This window comes from Cervus canadensis, chromosome 1 (assembly GCF_019320065.1).
Source record: "Cervus canadensis isolate Bull #8, Minnesota chromosome 1, ASM1932006v1, whole genome shotgun sequence".
NCBI classification, from domain to species: Eukaryota; Metazoa; Chordata; class Mammalia; order Artiodactyla; family Cervidae; genus Cervus; species Cervus canadensis.
This window is the reverse complement of record NC_057386.1, coordinates 118,495,404-118,523,143: the sequence shown is the minus strand read 5'-3', so window position 1 is coordinate 118,523,143 and position 27,740 is coordinate 118,495,404. Positions and strand designations below refer to the sequence as shown.

General features: G+C 46.4%; 1 protein-coding gene across 5 annotated transcripts in view; it reads right to left on the bottom strand.

Annotated features, from left to right (window-relative positions):
- RPH3A (rabphilin 3A) overlaps positions 1 to 27,740 on the bottom strand; it is a 265,132-nt gene that overhangs the window by 13,301 nt on the left and 224,091 nt on the right. For all 5 annotated transcript variants that reach the window (XM_043439517.1, XM_043439522.1, XM_043439527.1 and 2 more), the window contains 10 exons: positions 17,088 to 17,217; positions 15,467 to 15,553; positions 15,149 to 15,320; positions 13,128 to 13,166; positions 12,877 to 13,029; positions 11,046 to 11,132; positions 7,498 to 7,560; positions 5,364 to 5,603; positions 2,978 to 3,057; positions 287 to 361 (listed from right to left, as the gene is read on the bottom strand). In XM_043439517.1, the coding sequence (XP_043295452.1) occupies positions 287 to 361; positions 2,978 to 3,057; positions 5,364 to 5,603; positions 7,498 to 7,560; positions 11,046 to 11,132; positions 12,877 to 13,029; positions 13,128 to 13,166; positions 15,149 to 15,320; positions 15,467 to 15,553; positions 17,088 to 17,217 (1,126 nt within the window). The remainder of the gene's footprint in view (positions 1 to 286; positions 362 to 2,977; positions 3,058 to 5,363; positions 5,604 to 7,497; positions 7,561 to 11,045; positions 11,133 to 12,876; positions 13,030 to 13,127; positions 13,167 to 15,148; positions 15,321 to 15,466; positions 15,554 to 17,087; positions 17,218 to 27,740) is intronic.

Genomic DNA, 27,740 nt, shown 5'->3' with positions numbered 1-27,740 from the left:
GCCAGCCCTGGGGAGCCACTGAAGATATCTGAGCAGGTCAGGGCATAATGAGGGCATCTGCTTGTCTACTGGATCCCCGGTTTCTGAGTTGGAGAAATGAGCAGAGCCCCTGCCTCTTGAAGGAGGATGGTTCTGGCCCATGCCTTACCCCGTGCAAGGACTTTGCCAATCAGGGAAGAGGGGGCTTGGGGGCAGATAGGGCTATTTTAGGCTCTGAGCTGGGAACCTTGGGTGCTTTCCAGAGCCCATGTGCCCAGCTTGCTGAGAGGCCCAGGCCATATGGTACCTTGCTGGCTCCCGGCAGGAGGTGCAGCTTAACGTAGGGATCGGCCAAGCCGTTCGAATCCATGGGCTTCAGTCCCTGTAAGACAAGAAGGCAATGGTGTGAGGGCCTGGGGAGGGCTTGGGCACTCAGCTCTCAGAGGCAATGTGCAGTTACTGGTCCGCCCTGTGGGCTCTCTCCTCTGAAGAAAGAGACAGGAAATGCAGCATCTCAGAACGAGCACTGGAGTCAGGCAGATGAGGTTTAAAGCCCGGTCATGTCACTTACTGGCTGTGTGACCTTAGGCAAGTGTCAACCTCTCTGAGTCTCATTTTCCTCACCTATCAAACAGGATGTGTCATGGGCTGGTAAGATCTAAATGCGTTCCCACTTGTAAAAGTGTTTGGCACAGTGCCTGGCACACAGGAAGTGCTCCATCAAGGTTGGACTGTTGCTGCTGAGATGGAAGGACATGTCCCAGAACGGGTGGGAGAGGAGGAAAGGCTAGGGAGAGGAGGCTTGCGTTCTGGCCCTGGCCTCTTCACCTGCTTCTGAGACCTCAGTTTCTCCATCCGTGTGATGGAGATCACAGTCTCTGTCTGGTCCCTCTCAGAGCTGACATGGGGCTCAAATCAACCATAGGGAGAGGAGTCTGTCTGGGGTAGGAGTTAAGTTGGGCTTGTTATTAGATACACTTTGTCCACTCCCTAGGCCCTGGCTGGGTGGGTGTCTTATCTCTGGGCTCCCATGGTCTCCTTTTAGAGCACTAATCTCCAATCCCATGTGTTATGTCCTGTGATCTCTGGGAACCTCAGTTTCCCCATCTGTTCAATGGGGCTGAGCACAGCCAATGCTCCAGGGGATTCTTGGAGGAGTAAAGGAGCTCATTTGTGAAGGCTGAGCTCTGGTCCTGGCATAAGTTAAGTATGACCAGTGTTTGTTAGTACTATATGGGGACAGGAGGCCACAAAGTAGGGTGCAAGGGGTAAATCTGGCTGGGTAGCCTAGTGGGTAAGACAACACTGGTTCAAATCCCGGCTCCACTTCGTCCTGGCTCTGTGACGTGAGCAAGTCCCTTAACTTCCCCGGGTCTCCACTTCCCCGTCTGTAGAATGGGAATGACGATGGAACCTTCCTCATAGGTCTGTTGTGAAGATTAAATGGGACAAAATAATCTGTAGAAAGCCCCAGAGGGTGAATAATACTCGTGTGTGCTGGACTGCTCAGCCGCTCAGTTATGTCCAACTTTTGCAACATGGACTGTAGCCCACCAGGCTCCTCCGTCTATGGGATTTCCCAGGAGGAATATTTGAGTGGGTTGTCATTTCCTTCTCCAGGGGATCTTCCTGACCCAGGGATGGAACCTGGGTTTCCTGTGTCTCCTGAATTACAGGTGGATTCTTCGCTGCTTGAGTCGACAGGGAAGCCCGAATAATACTCAGGAGATGCAATGGTGATGGTTTCTTATCCATTTCCAGAACAAAGTTCATGAGAGCACAGCCTATTCTCGCTCATTCTAACATTCTCCAGCATTAGGGTAGTTCCTGGTACACAGTAGCTATTTAATAAACATTTCTGGAATGTCTGCTTGGATTGTGAGTTTGCAAATCAGCAGATGTCGTGGTTTTCAAATTGAAACTGGAACATGTTGGTTTGGTAAACATTCCAGTTTACCAAAGTTACTACCATTCCCTAACACTTTCCACATGCTTTTCTTGTTTCTGTTACCAACCTAGCCCCTAAGTCATTAAGCCCCTGTCTCAAGGGGGCTGTGATGTTGTAGCTTTCTCCCATCTCTAAAGCTGGAGGCCATTACCTCCAGATTCAAATCCAGCTCTATCCCTTACCATTGAGTGGCCTCAGGCTTTAACTTTCTAAGCCTCAGTTTTCCCATCTGTACAATGGGGCTAATAACAATCTCTTCCTCAGAGGCTTCTGTGAGAATTAAACAAGATAATGTAGGGCCTTACATCACTGTGTTATTGGGGGTGGGGTGTAAATGCTCTTCCAACCTGGTCTGCCCTTCCTGCCCCCTCAGAAAACCAGATGACTGTCCTTGTATCTGCAACAACAGGGCTTCCCAGGTGGCTCAGCGGTAAAGTATCTGCCTGCCAATGCAGGAGCCACAGGAGATGTGGGTTTGATCTCTGGGTCGGGAAGATCCCCTGGAGTAGGAAATGGGAACCCGCTCCAGTATTCTTGCTTGGGAAATCGCATGGACAGGGGAGCCTGGCAGGCTATAGCCCATAGGGCTGCAGAGAGTCAGACACTATTGAGGTAACTTAGCGCACCCGATCTGCAACAATAGGCCCCTGACTGTCTGCTACTCCAGCTTGACAGCCACATCTGTAGAAGGAGCTGTTCAGTGACATGTCAGCTGTCAAGATCAGCTGTCACTGCCTCCCGGGTGACACCTCTGCGGTGCCCTCCAGAGGCTGTGGATGGGGCAGGTCTCAGCTCTGCCCTTGAAGCTTGGTTGCCTTCCTCCCCAGGAGGCAGATACAGTTAAGTGAAACCCCTCCCGGGCCATCCCCACAGGAAGTCCTCCCCTAAAGGAATTAGCCGTGGCCAATTCCTGCACCTTTCTCATTACTGTCAGTGTCACAGATAGACAAGGCCATGACAGGAGACAGGCCTGATAACACACGCCCTCCCCAAGCCCCCTAGAAACGCCAGAGCATTCTGAGCGGTCCCCAGCTTGGCCCCCTCACCCACCTTGGCCTTTATGATGGTGCAGTGCAGGGAGCTGTTGTCCTGGTCATAGAGAAGGCTGAACTCCAGGGCACCCAGGGTGGCTGAAGAGGACAGAGGCAGGTACCAAGAAGACACTCATTCAGTCATTCAACAAACATTTCCTGAGCACTTACCATGTGTCCAGTCTGGGATAGGCATTGAGCCTCCAGGGGAGAGGGAGACTTATCTGGACTCCTCGTCCTCAGAGACCCTCCTCTTCCGTGGAGCCCTCGGCACTAGTCAATGACTTCTATCCGCTAGGCTGAGAACCGTGAGGGTAAGGCTGTGACCGCCTTGTTCCCTGCTATATCCCCACTGGGCACACAGCTGGCACTCACTGACTTGCTGAAGGAATAAACGAGTCTTAGCGTTTGCTGTTGCCTGTGTCTAGAATGCACTTCCTCTAGATCCTCATGTGGCTGGTGACTTCCCATTATCCACTTCTCAGTTTAAATTAAATGCCACCTCCTTAGAGAAGCCCTCTCTGATTGCTCCATCTAAAGCAGCTACCTTCTTGGTCATTGACCCTGTTTTATTTCCTTCACCATGCTCTATCTCTATTTGAAATCAACTCATTGGTACATTATGTGTCTTTCCACTAGAATGCTAGTTCCATTAGACCAGCCATCTTGTCTGTCATTTTTTTTGTTTTGGCCATGGTATCCTTAGCACTTATGATAGTTTAGGGGCACCTAGTCGGTGCTCAATAAATACTTGTCAACACAGAGATGAGTGAGGGAGGGAGCCAAATACAGAGACAGGCTTGTTATAAATCATCAAGGACAGCTCCTATTAGGGATATACATAGGCTGGGAGGGATATTCTAGGCTTGGCAGGTCAGTGAAGAGACACTTCAGGTGGATGGAAGGAGCAGTGGTCACCGTTCTGGTGGGATAGACATGGTGCCTTTCCAGAGCAGAAGCAGCCTGTGGCCGACAGCTCAGATTCCTTTCCCCCAAGCCTTCAGCCCCATGACCCCTGGGGGAGACAGGACAGCTGGTATTTCCTCCAGGTCTGGCCTCCGATCTGCTGCAGCATTGAGACTGACCGTCGGCCCCTCTTACTCACTGGCCATGTGAACTAGGACAAGCCCTTGAACCTCTCTGAGACTCCTCCCCATCTGTGAAATCGGAATAAGAAAATCGACTATTCCTAGACTCACTGGGATGGTTAAAGTGAGTACATGCACGTAACACACTTAGAAAAGTGCCTGGCACAAAATAAGTGCTCAGCAAGTGTGGACTATTACTATCATTACCTCTGATGTGCATGTTGCGTAATAATACTTCTTCACGTGTGTTTTGTACTATATAAAATGATCTTTGGTTTTTGATGCCCTTTCTCACGAGGTACCTCAGTTTACCCTGTACTTGTACTTGGTACCATACAAAACGTCTTGTGTGTGTTTTCTACTATATAAAATAACTTCTCGTTTTTGATGCCCTTTCTCAGGAGGTAACTCAGTTTACCCTCCCCTCAGCCCTGCATGGGAGGCAGTATTCACTCCCCTTTTTACAATGAGGAGAGATAACATTAAGGGCCAAAGCCATTCCACCGATTACAGTCATTGGTCCATTTCTTCAGAGCAGGTCCAGTCTCCCGGTCTGACCAGCAGCTCTTGGAATGTCCCTCCAACCCCACAATGTGAATCAGGTCCAGACACGACCTATCTGTGCCTCCTTCCAGCTCACAAAGGCCACCCCAGGTCTCCCCTGCAGCGCCCAGCCACACCCAGAAGTGCCGCTGGGGGTGTGTGTGTGTGTGTGTGTGTGTGTGTGTGTGTGTGTGTGTGTGTGTGTGTGTGTGTGTGTGTGTGTGTGTGTGTGTGTGTGTGTGTGTGTGTGTGTGCGCGCGTCCCCTTGGGACTCAGGCTCTGAGTGAGAGAAGCATAGAGTCAACACTTTATAAATCATCGAGTGGATGGATGCAAGAGGAAACACCAGAAAATTTTAAATCATGGTTAAAAAAATGACGTTTGAAAGACACACTGAAGAGTTTGGGAAACTATTAAAACACACACCTCTTTGTATACACCTAGGAGTGGAATTGCTGGGTCATATGATGATTCTATGAAATCACCCAGTAGAATATTGTGAATGTAGCTGAATTGTACTCATAAAAAATGATGTAAAAGGTAACATTGATGTTATGTGTGTTTTACAATGATGAAAAACCATATAGCACCTATATTTCAGAAAGCTGATGTCATATAGTGAATTTAGTAACACAAATTTGTATTTTTATAACTTGGCTAATATGTTTATGGGGGGCTGGGGTATACAGGGCTGTCCCTAGACCCATTCCTGTTTCCCAGGGCGTGACCACTGAAGCGACTTTTTCAGCCACCCCTCTGTTACGAGTCACCTACTTGCTTCATCTGAATCGTAGCTGTTGGCTTCCTCCTCGTCCTCCTCAGGGGGTGGGGGCTGACGGGCCGGGGCCACCACTGGCTGGGGAGCAGCCGCAGAGGCTTGGGAATAGGGGCCCGGGGGGTGGCCCGCTCGGTCCTCCCTGGTTCCAGCTGCCGAGTAGCCTCCGACTCCCCCGGTTCTCTCCTCCCGGGGTGGGGCGGCAGCCCCTGGATAGTCAGGGTCACTGGGAGCCACCTCTGCAGGGGAGATGGGGAGAGGGTGAGAAAGAGGCTGCTGAGTCCCTGTGTTGGAACTCTAGCAATGACAACTGCTGCAGTGTTACTGCGAGTGATGAGCAGCAACGAACCAGGTGCTTGTCAAGCTTTGCACCAGAATCACCCACTGCTCTGCACTGGGGGGACTGTCACTTCCCTTGGGTGGTGGTGGGGCACACTGTGCTGTTCTCCAGATCTCAGATGTCGCCTTTGTCAAAACCACCCAAGGAAGGTTTGCAAAAACGCAGGTTCCCAGGCCCCAGCTAGAATCTAAAGGCCCTGTGATGGGGCCTTGGAATCTATGTTTTATAACAAGACCCAAGGGCTGATTGAAATGGAGGCAAAACAGACACTGAGAACGCTCACTGGTGTGGGCTCTGAAGCCAGGCAGCCTGAGTTTGAATCTCAGCTGTGTGTCCTGGAGCAAGTGGCTTGTCTCTGAGCCTTAGTTTCCTCAACCCCAAAATGGTGAATTTTAAGACCTGAACATGCTCAAATAGTTCAGTTCAGTTCAGTCGCTCAGTCGTGTCTGACTCTTTGTGACCCCATGAACCGCAGCACGCCAGGCTTCCCTGTCCATCACCAACCCCTGGAGCTTGCTCAAACTCATGTCCATTGAGTCAGTGATGCCATCCCACCATCTCATCCTCTGTTGTCCCCTTCTCCTTCTGCCTTCAATTTTTCCCAGCATCAGAGTCTTTTCCAATGTGTCAGTTCTTTGCATCAGGTGGCCAAAGTATTGGAGCTTCAGCTTCAGCATCAGTCCTTCCAATGAATTTTCAGGACTGATTTCCTTTAGGATGGACTGGTTGGATCTCCTTGCAGTCCAAGGGACTCTCAAGAGTCTTCTCCAACACCATAGTTCAAAAGCATCAATTCTCCAGTACTCAGCTTTCTTTAGTCCAACTCTCACATCCATGCAGGACTACTGGAAAAACTGTAGCCTTGACTAGACGGACCTTTGTTGACAAAGTAATAGCTATTATTTAAACTTTTTTTTCTAATATATGCACAGGAGGCTCAGTGGTAAAGAATCCACCTGCCAATGCAGGAGATGCAGGAGACATGGGTTTGATCCCTGGGTCGGGAAGGTCCCCTGGAGGAGGAAATGGCAACCCACTCCAGTACTCTTGCCTGGGAAATCCCATGGACAGAGGGGCCTGGTGGGTTACAGTCCATGGGGTCACAAAGAGTCAGATATGACTGAGGAACTGGGCACATCGCACAGTAACTGGTGCATTAGCAAGCAGTGAATACGTTGTAGTTACATATATATCATGTAATAATCACTGTCACTTGGAGTGATCTTGGCAAAGAAAGAAGGAAGTTTGGAACAGAGAAGGAGACATCATTTGAGTGTTTTGCCCCAAGCACCGCCCTGCCTCCATTTCACAGGTGTAGACACTGGCCCAGGGGCAGCAGGTGATGGGCAGAGGCCACGTGCTAAGGTTTCTATGTATCAGTTTACTTAATCCTCACAACAACTCTATGAGGTAGGTCTTTGTGTTATTCTCATTTTAGAGATGAGGAAACTGAGGCTCAGGGACGTTAAGTGACTTACCTAGGGTCACACAGTTGGGAAGTGAAGAAGCAGTGATTTGAATCCAGGCAGCCTGGGCTCTTAACCACTGTATGTATTGTCATTTTCTGTCCATCTAATGTTAGTACGGACTCTCTAGAGTTTTAGAATTAGGGGGATCCCTTAGAGATCATCAGCTAGGTCTCAGGAAGCAGAATGGGCCGACGTCTGGTAGCCCCTGCTCTCTCTCTCCGTCCGCCTCTGTCTCTCTATCTCTTGTCTCTGTCACTCTCTCTCTCCCAGTTAGTGAAAGAGAGGTGGTCACCCACACAGGCACAGAAAGAAGTGAACACTTGCCTGGCCTCTGATCTGGAAAGCGTCCCGTTGGCCCCGGACTGGGTCTGCTGCCTCCTGGGGGCCCTGAGTGGGGCAAAGAGAGAAAGAAGTTTGGAACAGAGAGGCGGCATCGAGTGTTTGCCCCAAGCCCCCCTCATTTCACGGTGCAGACACAGGCCCAGGGGCAGTGGATGATGTGCAGAGGTATCCAGGGGTGCCGGAGTAGTCCCACTGCGGGGGTCCTGGGGTTGGAGAGGCCTGGCTTCAAGCCCCAGTCCTTCCTTCCTGAATCTCAGCTTCCTCCCCCTCTGTGAAGTGGGGCTGGTGATACCTGCTCTTCACATTTTGCTGGCTGTTATGAGGTCAACGAGCTAATGGAATAAGAATCACTTGGCAAGGTAACAGGCGAGTCCACGCTTTGTGTCCACCATTATTATAGGGTTATTACCAGTCCAGAGGATTCTCTACAACTACATTTCCAAAGCTTAGGATGTGGGAGAGAGCCACAGGTTTGGGGCATGAAATAAAAATAACATTCAATGACACAGTGAGAAAGTCATTCTGGGATCCATTGGTTTGATACTGATCCCATCATGGGAAAAGTCTTACTGAGGTGCTACTTTTCTTTCACACATCTCTAACCTTTATAAGTGTCCCTTCTGAAAAAGCAAACGAGGACAGGCCTCAGGCTCCAAACCTTCAGCAGGCCAGGGTACTAAGAATATCACTGCACTGTTTTATCTTCAATACATTAATCTTTTAAAGATTTAAGGGCCAAAGATCTAAACAGACATTTCTCCAAAGAAGACATACAGATGGCTAACAAACACATGAAAAGATGCTCAACATCACTCATTATCAGAGAAATGCAAATCAAAACCTCAATGAGGTACCATTACATGCCAGTCAGAATGGCTGCTATCCAAAAGTCTACAAGCAATAAATGCTGGAGAGGGTGTGGAGAAAAGGGAACCCTCTTACACTGTTGGTGGGAATGCAAACTAATACAGCCACTATGGAGAACAGTGTAGGAGATTCCTTAAAAAGCTGGAAACAGAACTGCCATATGACCCAGCAATCCCACTCCTGGGCATACACACCAAGGAAACCAGATCTGAAAGAGACACGTGTACCCCAATGTTCATCGCAGCACTGTTTATAATAGCCAGGACATGGAAGCAACCTAGATGCCCATCAGCAGACAAATGGATAAGAAAGCTGTGGTACATATACACCATGGAATATTACTCAGCCATTAAAAAGAATTCATTTGAATCAGTTCTAATGAGATGGATGAAACTGGAGCCCATTATACAGAGTGAAGTAAGCCAGGAAGATAAAGACCAATACAGTATACTAATGCATATATATGGAATTTTAAAAAATGGTAACGATAACCCTATATGCAAAACAGAAAAAGAGACATAGATGTACAGAACAGACTTTTAGACTCTGTGGGACAAGGCGAGGGTGGGATGTTCAGAGAGAACAGCATTGAAACAAGTATACTATCAAGGGTGAAACAGACCACCAGCCCAAGTTGGATGCATGAGACGGGTGCTCAGGGCTGGCGCACTGGGAAGACCCAAGGGATGGGATGGAGAGGGAGGCGGGAGGGGGGATTGGGATGGGGAACACATGTAAATCCATGGCTGATTCATGTCAATGTATGGCAAAAACCACTACAATATTGTAAAGTAATTAGCCTCCAATGAATAAAAATAAATGGAAAAGAAAAAAAAATAAAGATTTATTTATTCATTTATTTTTGGCTGCACTAGGTCTTTGTTGCTGTGTGAGAGCTTTCTCTAGTTGTGGTGAGTGGGGGCTACTCTTCATTGCAGTACACAGGCTTCTCATTGTCCAGGTGTCTCTTGTTGCAGAGCACAGGTTCTAGGCACACAGGCTCCGTAGTTGTTGTACATCGATTTATTTGCCCCATGACATGTGGGATCTTCCCAGAATAAGGATCAAACCCATGTCCCCCTGCATTGGCAGGCAGACTCCTAACCACTAGACCACCACAGAAGACCCAGTAAACTAATTTTTATAATGGCTTCTACAATAGGTTGAATTGCGTTACCCCAAAGATGTTCAAGTCCAAATTCTCAGTCACTGTGAATGTGAATACTTAGGAAGAGGGTCTTTCCAGATGACCAAGTTAAGACTCAGTCATTAGGCTAGGCCCTAATCCGATATGATCATGCCCTTATAATGAGGGCAAATTTGGACACACAGGACCCAAGCATGGAAGGAGGATGATGTGAAGATACCTCTACAAGGAAGGAATGCCTGAGGTTCCCAGAAGCGAGAGGAGAGGCTGGGACACATTCTCCCTCACAGCTCATGGAAGGAACCAACCCTGGAAACACCTTGATTTTGGACTTTTGGCCTCTAGAACTGTGACACAATACATCCCTTTTATTCTAAGCCACCCAGCTTATGATATTTGTTATGATTGCCCTTTGTGCTGTTTAGTCGCTAAGTTGTGTCTGATTCTTTGAGACTCCATGGACTGCAGCACGTCAGGCCTCCCTGTCCTTCACTATCTCCTGGAGTTTGTTCAAATTCATGTCCATTTAGTGGGTGATACCATCCAACCATCTCATCCTCTTTCCTAGCATCAGGGTCTTTTCCAATGAGTTGGCTCTTCACACCAGGTGGCCAAAGTATTGGAGCTTCAGCTTCAGCACCAGTCCTTCCAATGAATATTCATGACTGCCCCAGCAAACTATTAATAATACACTCTCTTTTTTTCTGGTATGGAATACTGGTTTCCCTTTATTATAGGTTTCTTTTAAAATAACAAAATTTTTTAAATATTTTGTTTATTTATTATTTGGCTGCACCAGGTCTTAGTTGCAGCGTGTGGGATCTTCAGTCTTTGTTGCAGGGTCCTTAACTGTGTCATGTGGGATCTAGTTCCCTGACCAGGGATTGAATCCAGGTCCCCTGCATTGGGAGCATGGAGTCTTAGCCATTGGACCATCAGGGAAGTACCTAAAATAACAGCTTTTTAAATGCATCTATTAGGAATTATTTCCATTCTTTTATACAAGCCACATGTGCTCAAATTTTCTTATATTACTAATCTCTTGCCCACTATTTCTTCCTGAATCTCACATACCTGTCTGAGAACATTTGCCTTTTCATTAAAGTCCAAGGTCCTTAAATTTTCCTTGAGAGAGAGTTTGTGATAACAACTTCGCTCAGTTATGTTTTTAAAGGAGGTCAATTTGAAGAAAATTTTAAGGAAATAAGAGGGCAGATGGTAGACGTATGTGGTGAGAATTGTGAGAGTGGAGTGACAATACTGGAAGGTGGGACACACTGGGGGATGAAATATTGTCACTTTTTGCATTTAGGTGGATATGACACTACCCATCCCCCTCCCACCCCTGCTGGGCTCCCAGCCTGGAGTATTACTCATTCTAAGGGTCTTGGAAGAGTTTAGGGTTTGGCAGTGGCTGCAGCTTTGCAAAAAGCCCAGCAGATTCTGCAAGCAAGGGTGGGAGGTATTGGGGTCACAGCTGAGTGACGACCTGGGCGGGCAAGTGGGTGTCAGGTACCTGGTTGCCCAGGCTGGGGAGGTGTCGGGCTCTGCATTGAGGCTGGGGCAGGTCTAGAAGCGTGGACTGAGTTGGCCCGTCTCAAACCTGCAGGGGAAAGGAAAGAGTCTGTCACACACACACAGATATGCACACACACATGCTGTCAAAGCAGGAAGAAGCTTGGGACTGGTGAGCTAGCAGAAGGTACAGTCCTCTGGGTATGAACTGGACGCAGCTCCCTGACATTCTCGGCTCTTTCAGACTCTCTTCTCCTCCCCTCAGTGTGTTCTCTTGTCAATACTTAGATCCCCCTGAGCAAGTCACAGCAGCAACGTGGGTATTGAAAAGCCCAGGTTCTATAATGTTGCTCCCAACATCTATGACTTTGCACAAATGACCTGTCCTCTCTGGGCCTCAGTCTCCTCATCTGTCAAATGGGGATAACAGTGCCTAGCTCACAGGCTGTGGTGGAGGCATAATGATATAATACATGTAAAGTGCTCAGAACAGTGCCTGGCATATAGTAAACACTCAACATCTGGAAGATGTTGATAATTTATTATTGAAAAGCTGTTTTATTTTTAAAAATCAATTTGGAATTTATTTTGGTACTTGTATCAAGCAGATTCCTCTTTTGGTCACACCTTGTGGCATATGAGATCTTAGTTCCCAAACCAGTGATCGAACCCGTGCCCCTCTTACAGTGGAAGCACTGAGTCTTAACCCCTGGATGTCTGAGGAACTCCTGAAAGACTGTTCTTATCCTCATGAGGACTTAGTTTTGCATCCCAGATTTTTCTTTCATAAGCTGTGTGTCTTTGGGCTGGTCACTCACCCTCTCTGAACCTCAGATGCTTCATGCAGGCAATAACTCTACCCACTTGATAACAAAGGGCTGATGTTTATTTATAAGAACTTATTTAATTTCATATCTTGTGAGGTGGGTGCTTTATGAGCTTCATTTTACAAATGGGTAAACTGAGGCACAGATGAGTTAAGGAGCTTACCTAGTGTCTCCTGGCTAGTTAGTAGCAAAGACAGGGTTTGAACTCAGGTGTTTGATCTCTGGATTCTACCTGAGACTGTTAGGTTCTACTGCCTCTTGCAGAGCTGCTGGGGGATCAAATGCAGATGATACACATAGCAGCTCCTGGTACCCAGAAGGTAAGACATTCCTGAAAGAATGCCTTTTCCTCTCTCACCTCGCTGGGCTGGATCCTACCTTTCCTGAATTTAGATCTTTTTAAAAAATGTATAACTTTTATTTCCAGAAATAAAAATGTGTAGGCTTTATAGTAAATCCTTTTTTTTTGGCTGCACCCTGTGGCATGTGGGATCCTTGTTCTCCAACCAGGGATTAAACCCATGTCCCCTGCGTTGGAAGCATGGAGTCTTAAACACTGGACCACCAGGGAAATCCTGATTTTTTTTTTTTTTTTTGGCCATGCTGAGTGGCTTGTGGGATCTTAGTTCCCTGACCATGGATCAAACTCATGCTCCCTGCAGTGGAAAGTGTTGAGTCCTAACCTCTGGACCACCAGGTAAGTCGTGAATTGAAACCTCTTTCACAGGAGAGATGCTTGAATGCTCAGAACAGAAAGTACTTGGCCACCTCTGGCTGGGACTAACTAATCCCCAGGTCTTGTCCCAGGGTCCTGCATTAACACAGCTTGTTTGCTTGTTCATTTTGGTTCTTGTTCATCCATCTATTGACTCACTCACTCATTCAACAAGTGTTCACTGAATGTCTACCAATGGCCAATGAATAAATGGATAAAACACTATCCTCCCCATTCCTTTTGATTCTCCTCCTCCAGGAAGCCTGTCTGGATTTGCCCATCTCTCTCACCTGCTGGGCTCTGGCTGGGGTCCCCAGCAGCTGTGCCATGGCTCTGGTCCCAGCTGTCTGAGTCCCGGCCAGGGGAGCTCATTCGTGCCTCAGAGGCCCTGCGCACAGGAGGCCCATAGCTTCCTCGCCCAGGAGCAGAGGTCATGTCAGGGCCTGGAAGGAAAACATGAATTGAATGCAGAAAAGGCACTGGAGGAATGGGGGAAAGGACTCCTGTCCCCAGAGTAGAAGACAGAGTCGGCGGAACCCACCTGTCTTCTGACCTGGGCCCCTCCTGTCTTCAGCGTCACCTGCAGAGAAAGAAAAAATTGATGAGGGGTATGTATTTGATGTTTTTGAAGAGGCATCACTTAAGGAGCTCACAAAAGGGTCTGTCCACCATTCCTAAGAGCTAAAAAAAAAATTAAAAATTTCCTCTCCCAATTCCCCCTCTAATGTAGAGACTGCTTACAATATCACATTATTTCCTTTGCAAATGAGTTGGGATCATCAGCTCCGTATTGTTTCTAGAATGTACTTTGTTCACTTACTTTGATTTTCCCCAGGATTCATCAGGCATGCTCCAACCTCAAGCCCTTTGCAAGCGATATTCCCAAAGATTCTATGTGCACTTTGAAGCACCTTGGTCAGTTTCTCCCAAATATCATCTCTTCAGACAGCCCTTCTCTGACCATTCTGCCCAACATGAAGCTTCTACCCCCTCTATGTGTTTCACTTCTCTTCCAGGCACCTATCACTACCTGATGTTTATTGTATTTGCATTTGCTGTTTGTTGAGCATCTGTTTGTCCCACTAAACTTTAATTGCATGAGAGCACGGATTTTATCTGTTTTATTCACTGACTCCCTAGGGCGTAGAACAGAGCCTGGAACTCACTAGGTGTTCAGTAATTGCTTGTTAAAAGAATATTGAAAGCTCATATCATGGGCATAATTCTAAGTCTATTATGTATGAAATATCATTATGTCTTAAAAAATGTACATGCCTTAATTTAAAAGTATTTCATTGCTTAAAAAATGCCAAAACAATTGCCATGGTAACATCAAAGACCACTGATCACAGATCATATTTTTGTGTGAAAAACTGCAATTACTGTGAAGTGCAATAAAGCAAGGTGCAATAAAACGAGGTATGCCTGTAGCATCTCATTTAATCTTCAAAATAACCCCATGAGTTATTAACCTCATTTTATAGATGAGGAAAGAGTTTCAGAGAAATTAGAATACTCATCCAAGCTCACACAACTTGTAGGTGGCAAAGCTGGAATTCAAATTCCAGTATTCCTGGCCTCAGATGTTCAAGATGTTGACAGTTTTGCTAGGCAGTCTTCTCAAATGAGATGGAGTAATGCTTAACCAGGAAGAAAGATGCTCTAGTGATGGAAACCCAGGGCTCCTCAGGGATATAGAGTATGTTGACAGTTTGGTGAGTCTCTGCAAGGAGTAGAAACTGCTTGCACCTTGCTAGGATGAAAGTATTTGTTGACGGCCTTTTGAGTGTTAGACATGGTACTGGGTGCCTTGAGAAGCTGTAAGTGGGCACTTCAATTTTTGCAACCTTCAACTATAACTTTCCTTTCAGAAGTACTGCTGCGCTCAACTCCAGAATTGTCATTCAGACCAGTTTTTATCACTTTGTTAATCAAAAGTACTGCAAGAGTTTTATGTGGTCAGTCTTAGTGGCCTTATTAAATTAAAATGTGTTCTATTGAGGTTACATTTTTTCTTTTTACTGTTTTTCACTTTTTATTATCATTTTAATAATTAATAATTATAGATAATAGTGATAATATCCATAATAGCAGTAATTTTCTTTTTGCTAATTTCCTTTTTATTCATCTTTCACTTTTAATTAGTCCAGTTTCAGATTTGCTGGTGATTGATATAAGAAATGTCAGGAGAAAATAAGGGCTTTTCAGCAAGCCTCCAATCCCCTGCCCTCCAGACTCCAGTGTGTATTTTGGTGCTGGGAGTCTTTCTCAGTTCCTAATTTTGACTTTCACCTCTGTTGTACCTCTAAATACTCCATCAGGGATGACAACAAAGCCTTTTGGCAACCTGGCATTGCTGGAGAGTTCGCCGTGCTACCCTCTTGATAAAGGCTCATGGTTGAGTTGTGAAGGGGACATAGGAGTTCTAGACTGAAGCCCAGAGGCTGGCTGACTGTCCACCAGCTGGCTAGAAACACAGACATGATGTCAGGACATCCTCCAGGTAGACCAGTTAGTCAAGATCTGTCCTTGGTCCTGAAAGAGGAGGCTGTATTTTCCTACCTCGAGAAGGAGCCCGGGCAGGGTGCTTGGGCTCAGGAGTGGGCTGCTCAGGGACACTGGGCACAGGCTCGCTGACTGGCTGCTGGGGCTTGGTCTTCTTTATTGGCATAGGCTGTGGGAGGACCTGTTTGGGGAAGCCCTTGAAGAACCATGCTCCCGAGCGCTTCCACACCTGGAGGAGGAGAGGCAGAAGATGAAGACATGGCAGCTGAGCACTACTGCTCCTATCTTGATGAATGCTAACTTTCCACTTTGCTCCCTGCCCTCAGAGCACTGACACAATAGGCTCCAGGAGCTGAAAGGGACCAGTCCACTCACCTCTCTCTGCTCGATGCAGATTTTGCAGAGCCACACAGGGTGCGGGCGGTTGTTGGAGGTCTCCACCCCACACTTGGTGCAGACATTCTGGGGACAAAACAGAGCCCAGCACACACTCAAGATATGTCAGGTTCAGAGCTGCTGGTAATCAGAAGTGGCTGGGATGGGTGGCAATGAAGCCTCATTCTCCCTTGTTCCTCACCTGCCTCCCATGACCAAGGCCAGTTAGAATAAAATTCTAATTTGAGTCTTGATTTCTGATAACAAGAACTGGAGTCATTCCCAAGCCTTCAATGCAGAGATTCTCCAAGAGTCTCTGTGGGGCCTGAGTTTTCAGCATCCATACCAGGGAGATCATTGACATAAAATTTTAAAAGAGACTATTTATCCATTTCTTCTTTATTTCTTCTTTCTTTCCTAAATGAATCGGAGACAACCTAGACTAGGACTACAGGTTCAACTCTTTATAAAGAAGGAAGTTATCTGAGTAGATGCTGTGACTATGTGATGGAACGTTATACTTTTGGCTGAGTTTCCTGCCAGTCAAAACAAATAGGTCACAAAATTCTCACCATCTAGTTGGATACAGAAGACAGGTTTTTTGGAGTAAATACTCTTTCCCCAATATTCCATTCTAAATGCTAATTGGGACCCCAAGTAGGAGAAGTCAGGTGATATTACGGATCTCTCAAGCTGGATTGTCCCCTTGAATTCCTTTCCTGGGAATCAGACAGACCCAAGGACAGTTGTGTTTCTGTCCTGGAATGGTTGAGTGCAGACAACTTGAGCAGAGGGTACAAGGTGGAGAGGGTACAAGCCCCACGAGTGAATGCTTGAGGCTTTCCTGCCAGTCCAGTGGCTAGGACCTCATCTTCTAATGCAGGAGGTGTGGGTTCAATCCCTGGTCGGGAAGCAAAGATCCCACAGGTCTCATGGCCAAAAAACCAAAACATAAAACAGAAACAATATTGTAACAAATTCAATAAAGACTTTAAAAATAGTACATGTCAAAATATCTTAAAAAAAAAAAAAAAAAGAGTGAATGCTTAAGAAGACCAAAGTCTAACTTGGCCTAACTTGGCTGGAGAGGGGCTTTCTAAAATGGCTTGTCCTATAACCCAGGGTAGAGCATGCTGTGTATGCTTTCCATGTACACATGTATGTAGACATACGCCCAGCATACTTTTTGTTTTTTTTTTGCCATATGGGATCTTAGTTCCCCAACCAGGGATTGAAGCTGCACCCTCCTGTGATGCAATCATAGAGTCTTAACCACTAGATTACCCGGAAGTCCCCCAGTATGCTCTTTAGGATGACCAATATCTTGCTAAGCCACAACCAGAATACCTGTAAGTTCAACCATAGTTCATGTTCTGCCTCATTCTGCCAAGGTCATCCTGTATGGAGTAGAGCTCCAAAGGGATAGAAGGGTCAGCATGACATCTAGGGGAGGAACCATGAACAGGCACAAAAGCATGCTAGAAGGAATCATATTCTGGCTATTACCCTTCAGGATCCAAGCTCTATCCCTAAGACCCAAGGCCCCCAAAAGCCTGGAACCTGGGCTCAGGCCCTTTGCATGGGATGCACAGGGAAGCAGAGAAGGGGAGGGAGATGGTACCTTCTTACAGTCCTCACACACCACACAGGCAGAGCCCAGCATCCCCAGCTGTTCTCCACACAGGATGCAGCGGTTCACCCCATCCCCGGCCACATTCTTCCTCATGTTCTCTAGGCGGTCCACCAGGCGCCTGGAAGCAGAGTCAGGGTTATACAGACCTTACATGACCAGGACCAGTAGCATCTCCCTCAATATCTGGCTGATGGCCTTAAACCTTCTTTGGGTCACATATTTTTGAATATCTGATGATCACTGGTAGGTACCAAGGTGCACACATGATTCTATCTCTTTTGCCTCTGACTTCTCAGAAGTTGGGGTAAGACACCCAACAACCGAGCTGCCATCTTGTTCCCCTAAAGAATCCTCAATGTAGGGTGGAGAAATCTGGATGTTGGCCTTGAATTTTGCCTCTCTGGGCTGCAATTTCCTCATCTGTAAAAGGGAAGGTGTTGGGCTAAGTTGGTCGTTGTCAAATTGTGCTTTATGGCACCCCAGACGTTCCTCAGAGACCATCTTGGGGCCACTCACTGGAGTGGTATAGCGGGAGTGATACTGAGAGCTATAAAACACCATTTCATCCAGAGTACATCTGTGTTTATCTCTTTCATTTGTTTGAGCTGTTGAATTAGATTTCCTTCAGAAAGTTGGTTCCACTATTTAAAGAAACAGTTTGAAGTTGTCTGGAGCAGACAAATTTGAAGATGCCTTTCAATGCCATAGAATTACAAAATGTTATGAGACAATGAGGCAAGCTAATGGAGGCAGGGGATGGTAATTGCACAGTGTCATATATATATATATATATATATATATATATATATATATTTTTTTTTTTTTTTTTTGGGACACACATTTGTTCTCACATATTTTTTCCCCTTCATCCACAGCCAGATGAAGTGATTCATCTAGCCAGAAAGTAGTTACATTTTGTTCTCACTCTATGAGTGGTGGTAATGGTGGTGAAGGGCACGGTCCCAAAGCACAGAGCGCACTAAGCCTGGGCTAGAATCTAGTTCTCTGCATCAGGAAACCATCTTTGCTTTCCATCAAGTCCACTCATGGCCTCCTGCCTCAAGTCAAGCTTTGCCAACCCAGCTCAGGAAGACAGCATGGGACAGACGACCCAACTCTAAACTGCAGCATACTTTACTCAGGAAACCTAGAAGGCTCACCTGCCACCACTTGCAAACCCACACTCTCGCATCCCTCCCAAGATGCTTGCTCCTTCCATCACTCAGTCGTCAACTCCAAAAGGCCCCATTAACATGCATTGTACTGGGAGTGTCTCATTAGCTTCTATCAGCGGCAGCAAACAGCATGGAAAACCAGATTGAAGATCTTTATCCAGATCTCTCAGCATAGTGACCTTGTTATTTGTGAATTCAGTACAGACCAATAAAGAGAAAGGGTAGTGGAGTAGGGTTGGGCAGAGCTTCCTTCTCTGCTCAAAGACAGGGATGAGCGGGGTGGCAGGTGTGGGGGTGTTTCCTATAGCCTGACCATTCGAACAACCTCTCTGCAGTCCCAGATGCCAGGGCCTGAACAGGGAGGGCCTGAATAGCCAAGGAGAGTAAGTTTGGAAATAAAACTTTGCAGGAAACTAAGTCCAAATTATGTCATGGAAGATCTGAGTCATAGATGGGTCTTTATCCTAGTGATAAAACATTTCAGTTTCTTCACCCCATAAGGAATGTTTCTTGTTACCAGTCTTGACAGGGAAGTCCTATGTGCACTATGAAAGACACCTGTAACCTTCAATGCATGTTAATGACCCAGAAAGAATTTTAAAAAAGAAGAAAAAAAAAAAAAACAACGCCTGGGGTCCCAGCTCTAAAACTTCTCAGTTATGGATTTGATTACACCCTGAAACCAGTATTCAGCCTGTGGTCCGGTTGAGAGCCACCGCATGGGGGTATGTTCTGCAAATGGTGGTCCATCTAGATTACCCTAGAAGAGTGTTCAACATTCAGATTCTATGGGACTGGGATGAGTTCCAAGTGTCTGTAGTTTGGAGTAGCTCCCTATGGGATCCTGGTGCTGGTGAATTTTTGGCCACATTTTGAGAAATGCTTCGGTTGGGAAGGAAGCAGTGGGACAAATCACACGAGAAAATGCTTTCCTCATTATGTTAAGTGGAGGAAAACCCCCAAATCCATGCAGAACCGTGATCGTGGAACATGCTCATCTGAATACATTTGCCTGGTGTGCACTAGGCCAAAAAAAAAAAAGAAAGAAAAGAAACACACTGAAGTATTCACAATGATTATTTCCACGTGGTGGGATTATGAGTAACTTTTATAGCCTTCTTTAATACCTGTGCTACCCTCTTCCCTTAAGCACCCAGTTAGCTGAACTCCTCTATACTTTCTTAACTTTCTATAATAAATATGAGCTACTTTATGTGAGACAATAAAACTAGCATGTAATTTTACTGGAGATAGAGAACATGTAAGTCAAGGGTTAAAAGCCATGGCCTTAAATCCTACCCCTTATCCAGTCAATGAGTGCCTTCACCCCAGACAATAATGTGAGCAGTTGGATGAGATGCGCCTCCAGCTTCCTCCCCTGGGCAGCATTCAGGGATTCTCAGATGCTGAGGCTGAAGAGTCACGGTATCTCCTTGTGTTTGACACTGAAGGGCCTGCCCTGACTGAGAGAAGCCCCGCCCGCACGGGCAGGCTAGCTGAGTCTGCCTGTCTGATGTCCCCACATCAAGCGCCCAGTGAGCGGGACACTGCAAGCGGCTGTCACTCTCTAGTTATGTCTTTTTTTTATTTTTTATTATTTTTTTTTCCAGTGGGTTTTGTCATACATTGATATGAATCAGCCATGGATAACTGTATGATTCCTACTTGTGCCTCAGAGCCAGGAAGCCCATCCACCACAAGGCTGGGTGCTTAAGGGGAGCTGACGGTTATCCAGTGAAGTTGGGTGGGCATCTCCCATTCCCCAGGGTGCTTCCGGAGGCACCAGAAAGGTTATGTTAATGGTCTCCTCCTCTGGGCACCAACAGACAACCCCTGGAGGTGGTGGGAAGTGGATTCCCAAGGTGCTCTGACCTTGCTGTCCAAATAGACGCAGACAGGCTATTCATTCATGTGACGAATATTTATGGAGAAACGACTATGTGACAGTAGACAACGAGGACACAACTGGAAACAAAAGAGATGAGGTGGCTGCCATCACGGACTGTCATTCTCGTGAGAGACTCAGACATGTTTTAAATGACCACATCGATCATCGTAATTAAGCTCAGAGTAAGTACTCTGAAGGACAAGCCCAGCTGTGAGAACTCAGAGGGAGGGACATTAAGTAGGATGGGGCCTCAGAGAAAGCGACCACTGAAGTGACACCTGAGGATAAAGAGGAGCTGGACCAATAAAGAGGGTGAGGAAAAGCACTGGAAGAAGAAGGAACAGCAAGTGCAAGGGAGTTGAGAGTTGCTTAACAGGGCTTGGGAGGGACGGCAGAAGATGAGGCTGGAGAGGTGGCCAGGGGCCATTCCCTGCAAAGGCTTGGGTCTAACAGTGATGAGGAAGCATGAAAGGGCTTTTGGTAGAGGAAACCCAACTTCCCCCATTTTGAGACAATGTATGGACATATGAATGGAGCCCCTGGAGTCTTGGAACAGTGAGAGTTTCAAATGCCAAAGTGGTTCTAGGTGGAATGAGGCAGGCAGGTCCCCAGACTTTGTCTACACATGGGGCTGGATCAGGCCTCTTGAAACTATTACATTGTCCCCAGTGGGTCTAACTCAGTGGTGAAAGTGTACACTACCAGGAAGCCCATGAGACGCCATTGCATGCTAGCTGGCTTCAAGGAGTCCCTCTGTGTTAGCTTCTTAGTGCTGTTGTCACAACATACAACTTAGTGGCTTACAGCAACATAACAGTTCTAGCGATTACACACCCGACACGGTTTCACTTGGTCAAGGCACTGGCAGGCAGGGCTGCATTCTTTCTGGAAGCTCTACGAGAACATCTGTTTCCTTGCCTTTTCTAATTTCTAGAAGCCATCCACATTCCTTGGTTTGTGGCCCCTCCCTTCATCTTTAAAGCCAGCAGTGTAGCATTTTCCAATCTTGCTGTGACCCTCCCACCTCTCTCTTACAAGGACCCATGTGATTATATTGGCTATTCCAGGGTAATCTCTGTATCTCAAGATTCTTAATCATATCTGCAAAGTCCCTTTGGCCATGGAAGGTAATACAGTCACAGGTTCCAGGGGTTAGGATGTGAACATCTTTGCAGGGTAGCATTATTCTATCCAGTACACCCATATTCCTGCCCCATCTGGCATGCAAGTTCTGTTTCCACCTGGTTCATGTCTGAATCAGATTCAAGTCCTCTTCTCTGTAGCAAGGTTTGGGCAGTTCCTCCCTGCCTGGCTGTGGATGTCATACAAATTAAGTTTTTGGACTCTGCGAGTTTCTGATCACCTTCTCTGGGTACTCAATCCCAAGAAAACATAGACTCTCTCCACACATGCACACACACATGAACACTTACACACACATACACACTTTCAGAATATAGAAATGCGAGGCACTTATGATGCAGGGGGTGGGGTGTCCATTCTGCAGTGACCTTGCCTGGGTGCACATTTGGACTTTGCGATTTTATGGCTCTGAGACTTCAAGAAAGTTACATAACCTTTCTGAGCCTCTGTTTTCCATCTGTAAATTTAACAAAAACAAAGTCCTTGCTTCCTGGAATTGTTTCAAAGATAAAATGAGAGTGTTTTGTAAAGTGCCCGGAACACGGTAACTACTCAGTCGTGGCTGCTGCTAATTATTTCTTCTGGAAATTTGTGGCTTTAATAGCTCCCTATGCTCACATTTTTTTCCCTGTGTAACCAGGGTGCTAAAATCTGTGCATGAAATCCATCTTTCTGAAGCTTTTAAAGGGGCTGCCATGACTAGAAACTGACAGGACTCATGTGCCCATCTCTAAACACACAAACAGATGGCACATACAACCACACAGGAACACGGGTGTGATTGTCACCCGCATACAGAGCATGCTTTCACACACACACACAGCTGTACACACTCTGCTTTTGCAAGGAGCCTAGTCCTAGTTGGCTGCCTTCTGCAGACAAGGATACCAGCCAACTGCAGATCTGACAGTGCTTGTTTGTTGAGCTCAGGCTCCCTCCAAAAAATCCAAATTGGCCCCAGAAATGTTCAGGCAACTGCTTTAGAGCTTTCAAACCAGCATTGCTGCAACATCTTGATGAATGTTGAAAAGAAGCCTAATGGATGTACAATTGCTCCAGAAAGTAGGTTTAACAGGGTGAGCTGCAGACCTGAGAACACCCTGCCTGGGAAGGTGTGTTGGCTTTATGTGCTGGTCCCTGAATTGGTGAGGAAAATGACGAAAAGCTGGGCTTCCATCACTGATGGTGTGGAGACAGAGAGCTGGCTTTAGAGCCATGATGGAGCATGATTGCACAATGGTTTGTAAGACACAGCGAAGTGAGAAAGTGGGTCATGTTGTCTCTTTCTCTCTCTCATGTACACACACCATTAATTCCAGAGTCATGCTGCTTTCCCCATCACCCCAATTGCCAAGTGGGGAGATGCTACCTTTAGGTTTATTAGACTTCGCATTTCCTGAAGTCTAGATTGGGTCATCTAGACTGCGAACATGGCTGCTCTGAAGGGGGCTGGTCTGAGACTCCAATGCCAAGGTCTCTCGGGAACCTGTCCTTAAACGACTAAGTCCCTTCGTCAAGAAGCCATGCTGCTGGCATGCAGTGTGACTCAGTAATTTCTACTGCTGTTTATTACCGTCACTACCTGGGGAGCTGTTGATCCTACTCTCTCTCCCTGATGGATTGGTCAATGGGATTCTTGTCTGGACCCCAGCACTTTGGGGAACGGGGTCACCCCGGGTCAGGGCTGGAGCCAAGAGAGAAAGCCTGAGGGCTCTGCTGGGCTAATGTAGTCAGCCAGGCAAGGAACTGGGTCATTTAAACCCAATAATAGCAACAGTTATCTGGTGCTGTGCTAAGCATTCCTTGCGCATTGTTTTCCTTAAGCCACACAACCTGTGAGGTCAGTTTTATTATTCACTCCATCTTACAGGGGGCGGGATCAAGGCACACAGACAGGAAGTCACTTACCAAGGGCACACAGAGAGCAGGTGGCCGAGATGGGACTGGAGGCTGGGTCTAGCTACTCAGACGCTGTTACCGGCTTTGGAAGAATGAAGCCTTTGTTTCTTTTCAGTGCTTACAGTTGGGGCTCTTTCTAACTCCTGCACCTGCCCTTTCTTGTCATGGAAAGTAGGGTTGAGAGAATATGATGCTGAGGCCCACAGGGGACAGGGAAGGGTGAACTGCCCCACTATAGGAAGAAGTGTGTGACAGTGACTCTTTTAACCTGAGTGAATATATGAGACACCCTGTAAATTACTGACTTCCCTGAAGCGATGAAGTCATTTGTCAATTGCCTACCTGCACCTTTGAAAGGCAATAAGATAATGTGGAAAGAAAGATTCAAGTTCAGAGTTTGGTTTGGCCATGAAAAGACTGTGTGCCCCTGGGCAAGTGACTTAACCTCTCTGAACTTCAGTAATCTCATCTGTGAAGTAAAGACAGTAGTCTGTCACTCTGAGAGGACACAGTAGGGATTAAAGGTAATGCAACATATTTGAAAGTTCCTAATACAATTCTTGGCTATAAATGATTATCTCTCTATCAGTCAGTTCAGTTCAGTCGCTTAGTTGTGTCCAACTCTTTGCAATGCTATGGGCTGCAGCATGCCAGGCTTCCCTGTCCATCACCAACTCCCAGAGCTTGCTCAAACTCATGGCCATCGAGTCGGTGATGCCATCCAACCATCTCACCCTCTGTCATCCCCTTCTCCTCCTGCCTTCAATCTTTCCCAGCATCAGGGTCTTTTCCAATGAGTAAGTTCTTCACATCATGTGGCCAAAGTATTGGAGCTTCAGCTTCAGCATCGTCCTTCCAATGAATATTCAGGACTGATTTTCTTTAGGATTGACTGGTTTGATCTCCTTGCAGACCAAGCGACTCTCAAGAGTCTTCTCCAGCACCACAGTTCAAAAGTATCAATTCTTGGGCACTCCGTTTTCTTTATGGTCCAACTATCACATCCATACATGACTACTGGAAAAACCATAGCTTAAATCTCTCTATGGAATAGCAGAATAGGCATCTAACTCTGAAGCCAGCTAGTCTGGGTTTGCAATACCAGTTGTATTGCTTATTAGCTGTGCGACCCTGGGAAGTTGTTTAACCTCTCTGTGCCTCAGTTGCCTCATCTGTAAAATGGGAATGATAATAATACGGTTGAATGCATAAGGCTGTTGTGAGGGTTACATAGATGAATCTGCATAAAGCTTTGAGTACACTGCCAACACTCGGTGCTTTGTAAGGGTGAACTATTATTATTTCCCTAGAAGTTGAGTTATGGTTGCAGGAAAATTCTGATTTGTTTCTTCTTCCTATTTTGAGTCACTCAGCAAGAAGGCTAGAGCAGTGATTCTCAACAGGGGGTGACTTTGCCCCTCAAGGGGGCATTTGGCGAAGTCAGGAGACATTTTGGATTGTCACAGCTTGGTAACAGTCCCAGTTACTACAGGCATCCAATTGGAGGGAGTCAGAGATGCTGCTAAAAAATTCAGGGCACAGAACCACACCCATCACAAAGAATTATCTGTCTCCAGATGTAAATAGTGTCAAGGTTCAAGAACCTTGGGCTAGATGGACTTGGAGATGGACATAGTCCAACTCCAACTCCCCATTTTATAGATGAGGTCTGGTAAACCTCAGTTAAAATCATTCAATGAGAGACTTAGTCAGTTGGGTTTAGAATTATCCAACATGCATTCATTTGCTTTCTTCCTTTTATGCCAGGCACTGGACTACTTAACGAATTAGGAAGACATCTGTTTTCATTGGGGGCTTCCCATATAGCTCAGCTGGTAAAGAATCTGCCTGCAATTCAGGAGACCCAAGTTCAACCCACTCTAGTATTCTTGGGCTTCCCTGGTGGCTCAGCTGGTAAAGAATCCACCTGCAACACGGGAGACCTGGGTTTGATCCCTGGGTTGGGAAGATCCCCTGGAGAAGGGAACAGTTATCCACTTCAGTATTCTGGCCTGGAGATCCATGGACTGTATAGTCCATGGGGTCGCAAATAGTCAGACACGACTGAGCGACTTTCACTCATTCACTCACTCTGTTTTCATCTTGTGTAAACAGATTCCATATATTATTAAGGATGCATGGACATAAGAAAGTGTTGATCTGATCCCTTGAAAAACTGAGGTACTAAGTGTTTCTCAACATTTGGGGGTTCAGAATCCCCCCAAACCTGATGACATCTATGAATATTTCCTCTTAAAAATGAACACATACACAGATAATTATGTTTATAATACCAGGATGCCCCAGAACCCCTGAGTTCTATCCACAGAATGTCTAGGACTCCAAGTTAAAAAAAAAAGTAGCAGGGAGAAGAAGATGAGCTGGCTTGTTGTCAGCTTGTCAAGCCATAGGAAAGATGCCTAGCTAATCAGATGTAGCAAATTCCAAGCATTATTACTCACTTTCCCTCTGTCCACACTTTGAGAAAAATTCTGTGCTAAGACTATAGGGGATGGTGGAACTGAGATGGGGAGGTGACAGAAATCCAACAGATTTTATCAACAACAGGTCTCCCAGTGTCTCTTTGACTTCCTCCTCCATCCTAGTGTTTGGACACCAAGGTTAATGACAAACCCTAATTACTTCTTCAGATCCATCTGTTGAGGGACATCAAACTTGAATGGAAACCACCAGGCTGCCTGTCCCCTTACAGACAAAATATATGAGCAAATGCCTTTGAGAGGCTCTGAATAGAAAGAAATATGATAAAAGCATGGAGGAACCTACCAGGGAAACAAAACAAAAACAAAACCTGCACACACAAGTTTCCCCAGGCAAATGTTTAATTCCAGATTTAATATGCTTTAAAGGTCCTGTGGGCACCCTCTGGGTGTCTGTTCAATTCACAAAGGACCTTGGCACTCTCTTGAGAAGCACTCAGCATCCTTGTTTGTGTAGCCTGGAACCTCTGGTCACAGCTGATTGGATGAGAGGTGGGCACTCAGGGTGACCTGGACCAATCAGAGTTCCTTTCTTGGGAATTTGGAATTACGGCTAAGAAGAATTATAACAACTGAAGAAGTTATAGTATGCGACTATATTTTCTAAGATGTGGATGAGAAGCAGAACTTTCCTGAGTCTAAGCTGTGTACCTGCCCTTGGATCCCTTGAGATACCTCTGAAACTTTATATTCAATTCCCCTTTTTGCCTAATGGAGTAGAATCTCCAAAGAAAACTCCCATTTACAGCCTCCTCCCCTGGATGCATAAGTCATTCTTCCAGGAAGAGGTGGATCTCTTTCTACTCTCTAGTAGAACCCAGTGGAGTGATGCTCTACCAGTCCCAGACCTAGCTGTTAAGAATCCCGATGACTTCCATCTTTGCTCTCTTTGCCAGGCAAAGGAACTCAGGTCAGATGACTGAATAAGGAAAGATTTCTTAGAAAGAGAAGGGCCATGCAGAGCACACTGTGTGAAAGGATTGGAGCTTTCCTGGCCCTTCCAGTCCAACCCAGTCACTCACTGAATGCAGCTGAGTGAGTGACCCCTTGCCCATGTTACACAGAGCAGAAAATCAATCCATCAGAGTCCTGCCTAAATTCTTAACTCACAGAATCATTAAAAATTGTAAATTGTGGTTGTTGGCAGTCAGTAAGTGTCGGATGGTGTGTGATGCAGTCACAGATAACTGAAACAGTCTAGCTGGAATTAATTTCCTTTCTTGCAAGCCAAATGTCCTAACTAGTATAGAAAGTTCACAGCAGTCAGGGCATGAAAAATAAATTCTGAGATCCCACTTAGCCTTGAATAAGGAATGTGGGGCAAAATGAGGCTCTTTAATGAGTTTCCCTTCTGGCTGTCATCCTTCCCTCCAGGGATGCTGAAGAGAGCAGAGCTTGATTGCGGGCTGAGTAGTGAGTGAAGGTTTAGACACCCTCTTGGTCAAAAGCAAAGAGGCTCCAAGGCGAGAACCAGCTCTAGTCAGCTGCATCACCTAGGACTCCCTGGGGCATCTAACTCTAGCTAAACTGCCCCAGGGAGGCAGCACCTCCTGGGACACCTGAGGCTGATTCTTACTTGGAATTCCCCACAGCCTTAGGACCATGGAGATAAGTTCTGACAGTTCTGGAGGTAGGAACAGATTAGTAAGATCACTGGGAAGGAATCACTGGGCCAGTATAGAAGGGATTCTAGCTTCTAGCTCCTCCAAAAGTGAGTGAAGTCAGTCAGTCATGTCCAACTCTTTTTGACCCCATGGACTGTAGCCTACCAGGCTCCTCCATCCATGGAATTTTCCAGGCACGAGTACTGGAGTGGGTTGCCATTTACTTCTCCAATGTCCCCTCCAAACCTAAGCTTTAAATGTTCCCATATTCTGCAGAGTCTAACAATTCAAGGTCAGGCCTTCAGGAAAGACACCTAATAGTTAGGAGCGTAATTCTGAAGAGTCAGCCAGAGAGGGACATGTCTCTTAGCTCTGTGTGACCTTGGACAAGTGACCTAGACTTTCTAAGCCTCAGTTTCCTCAGCTGCAAA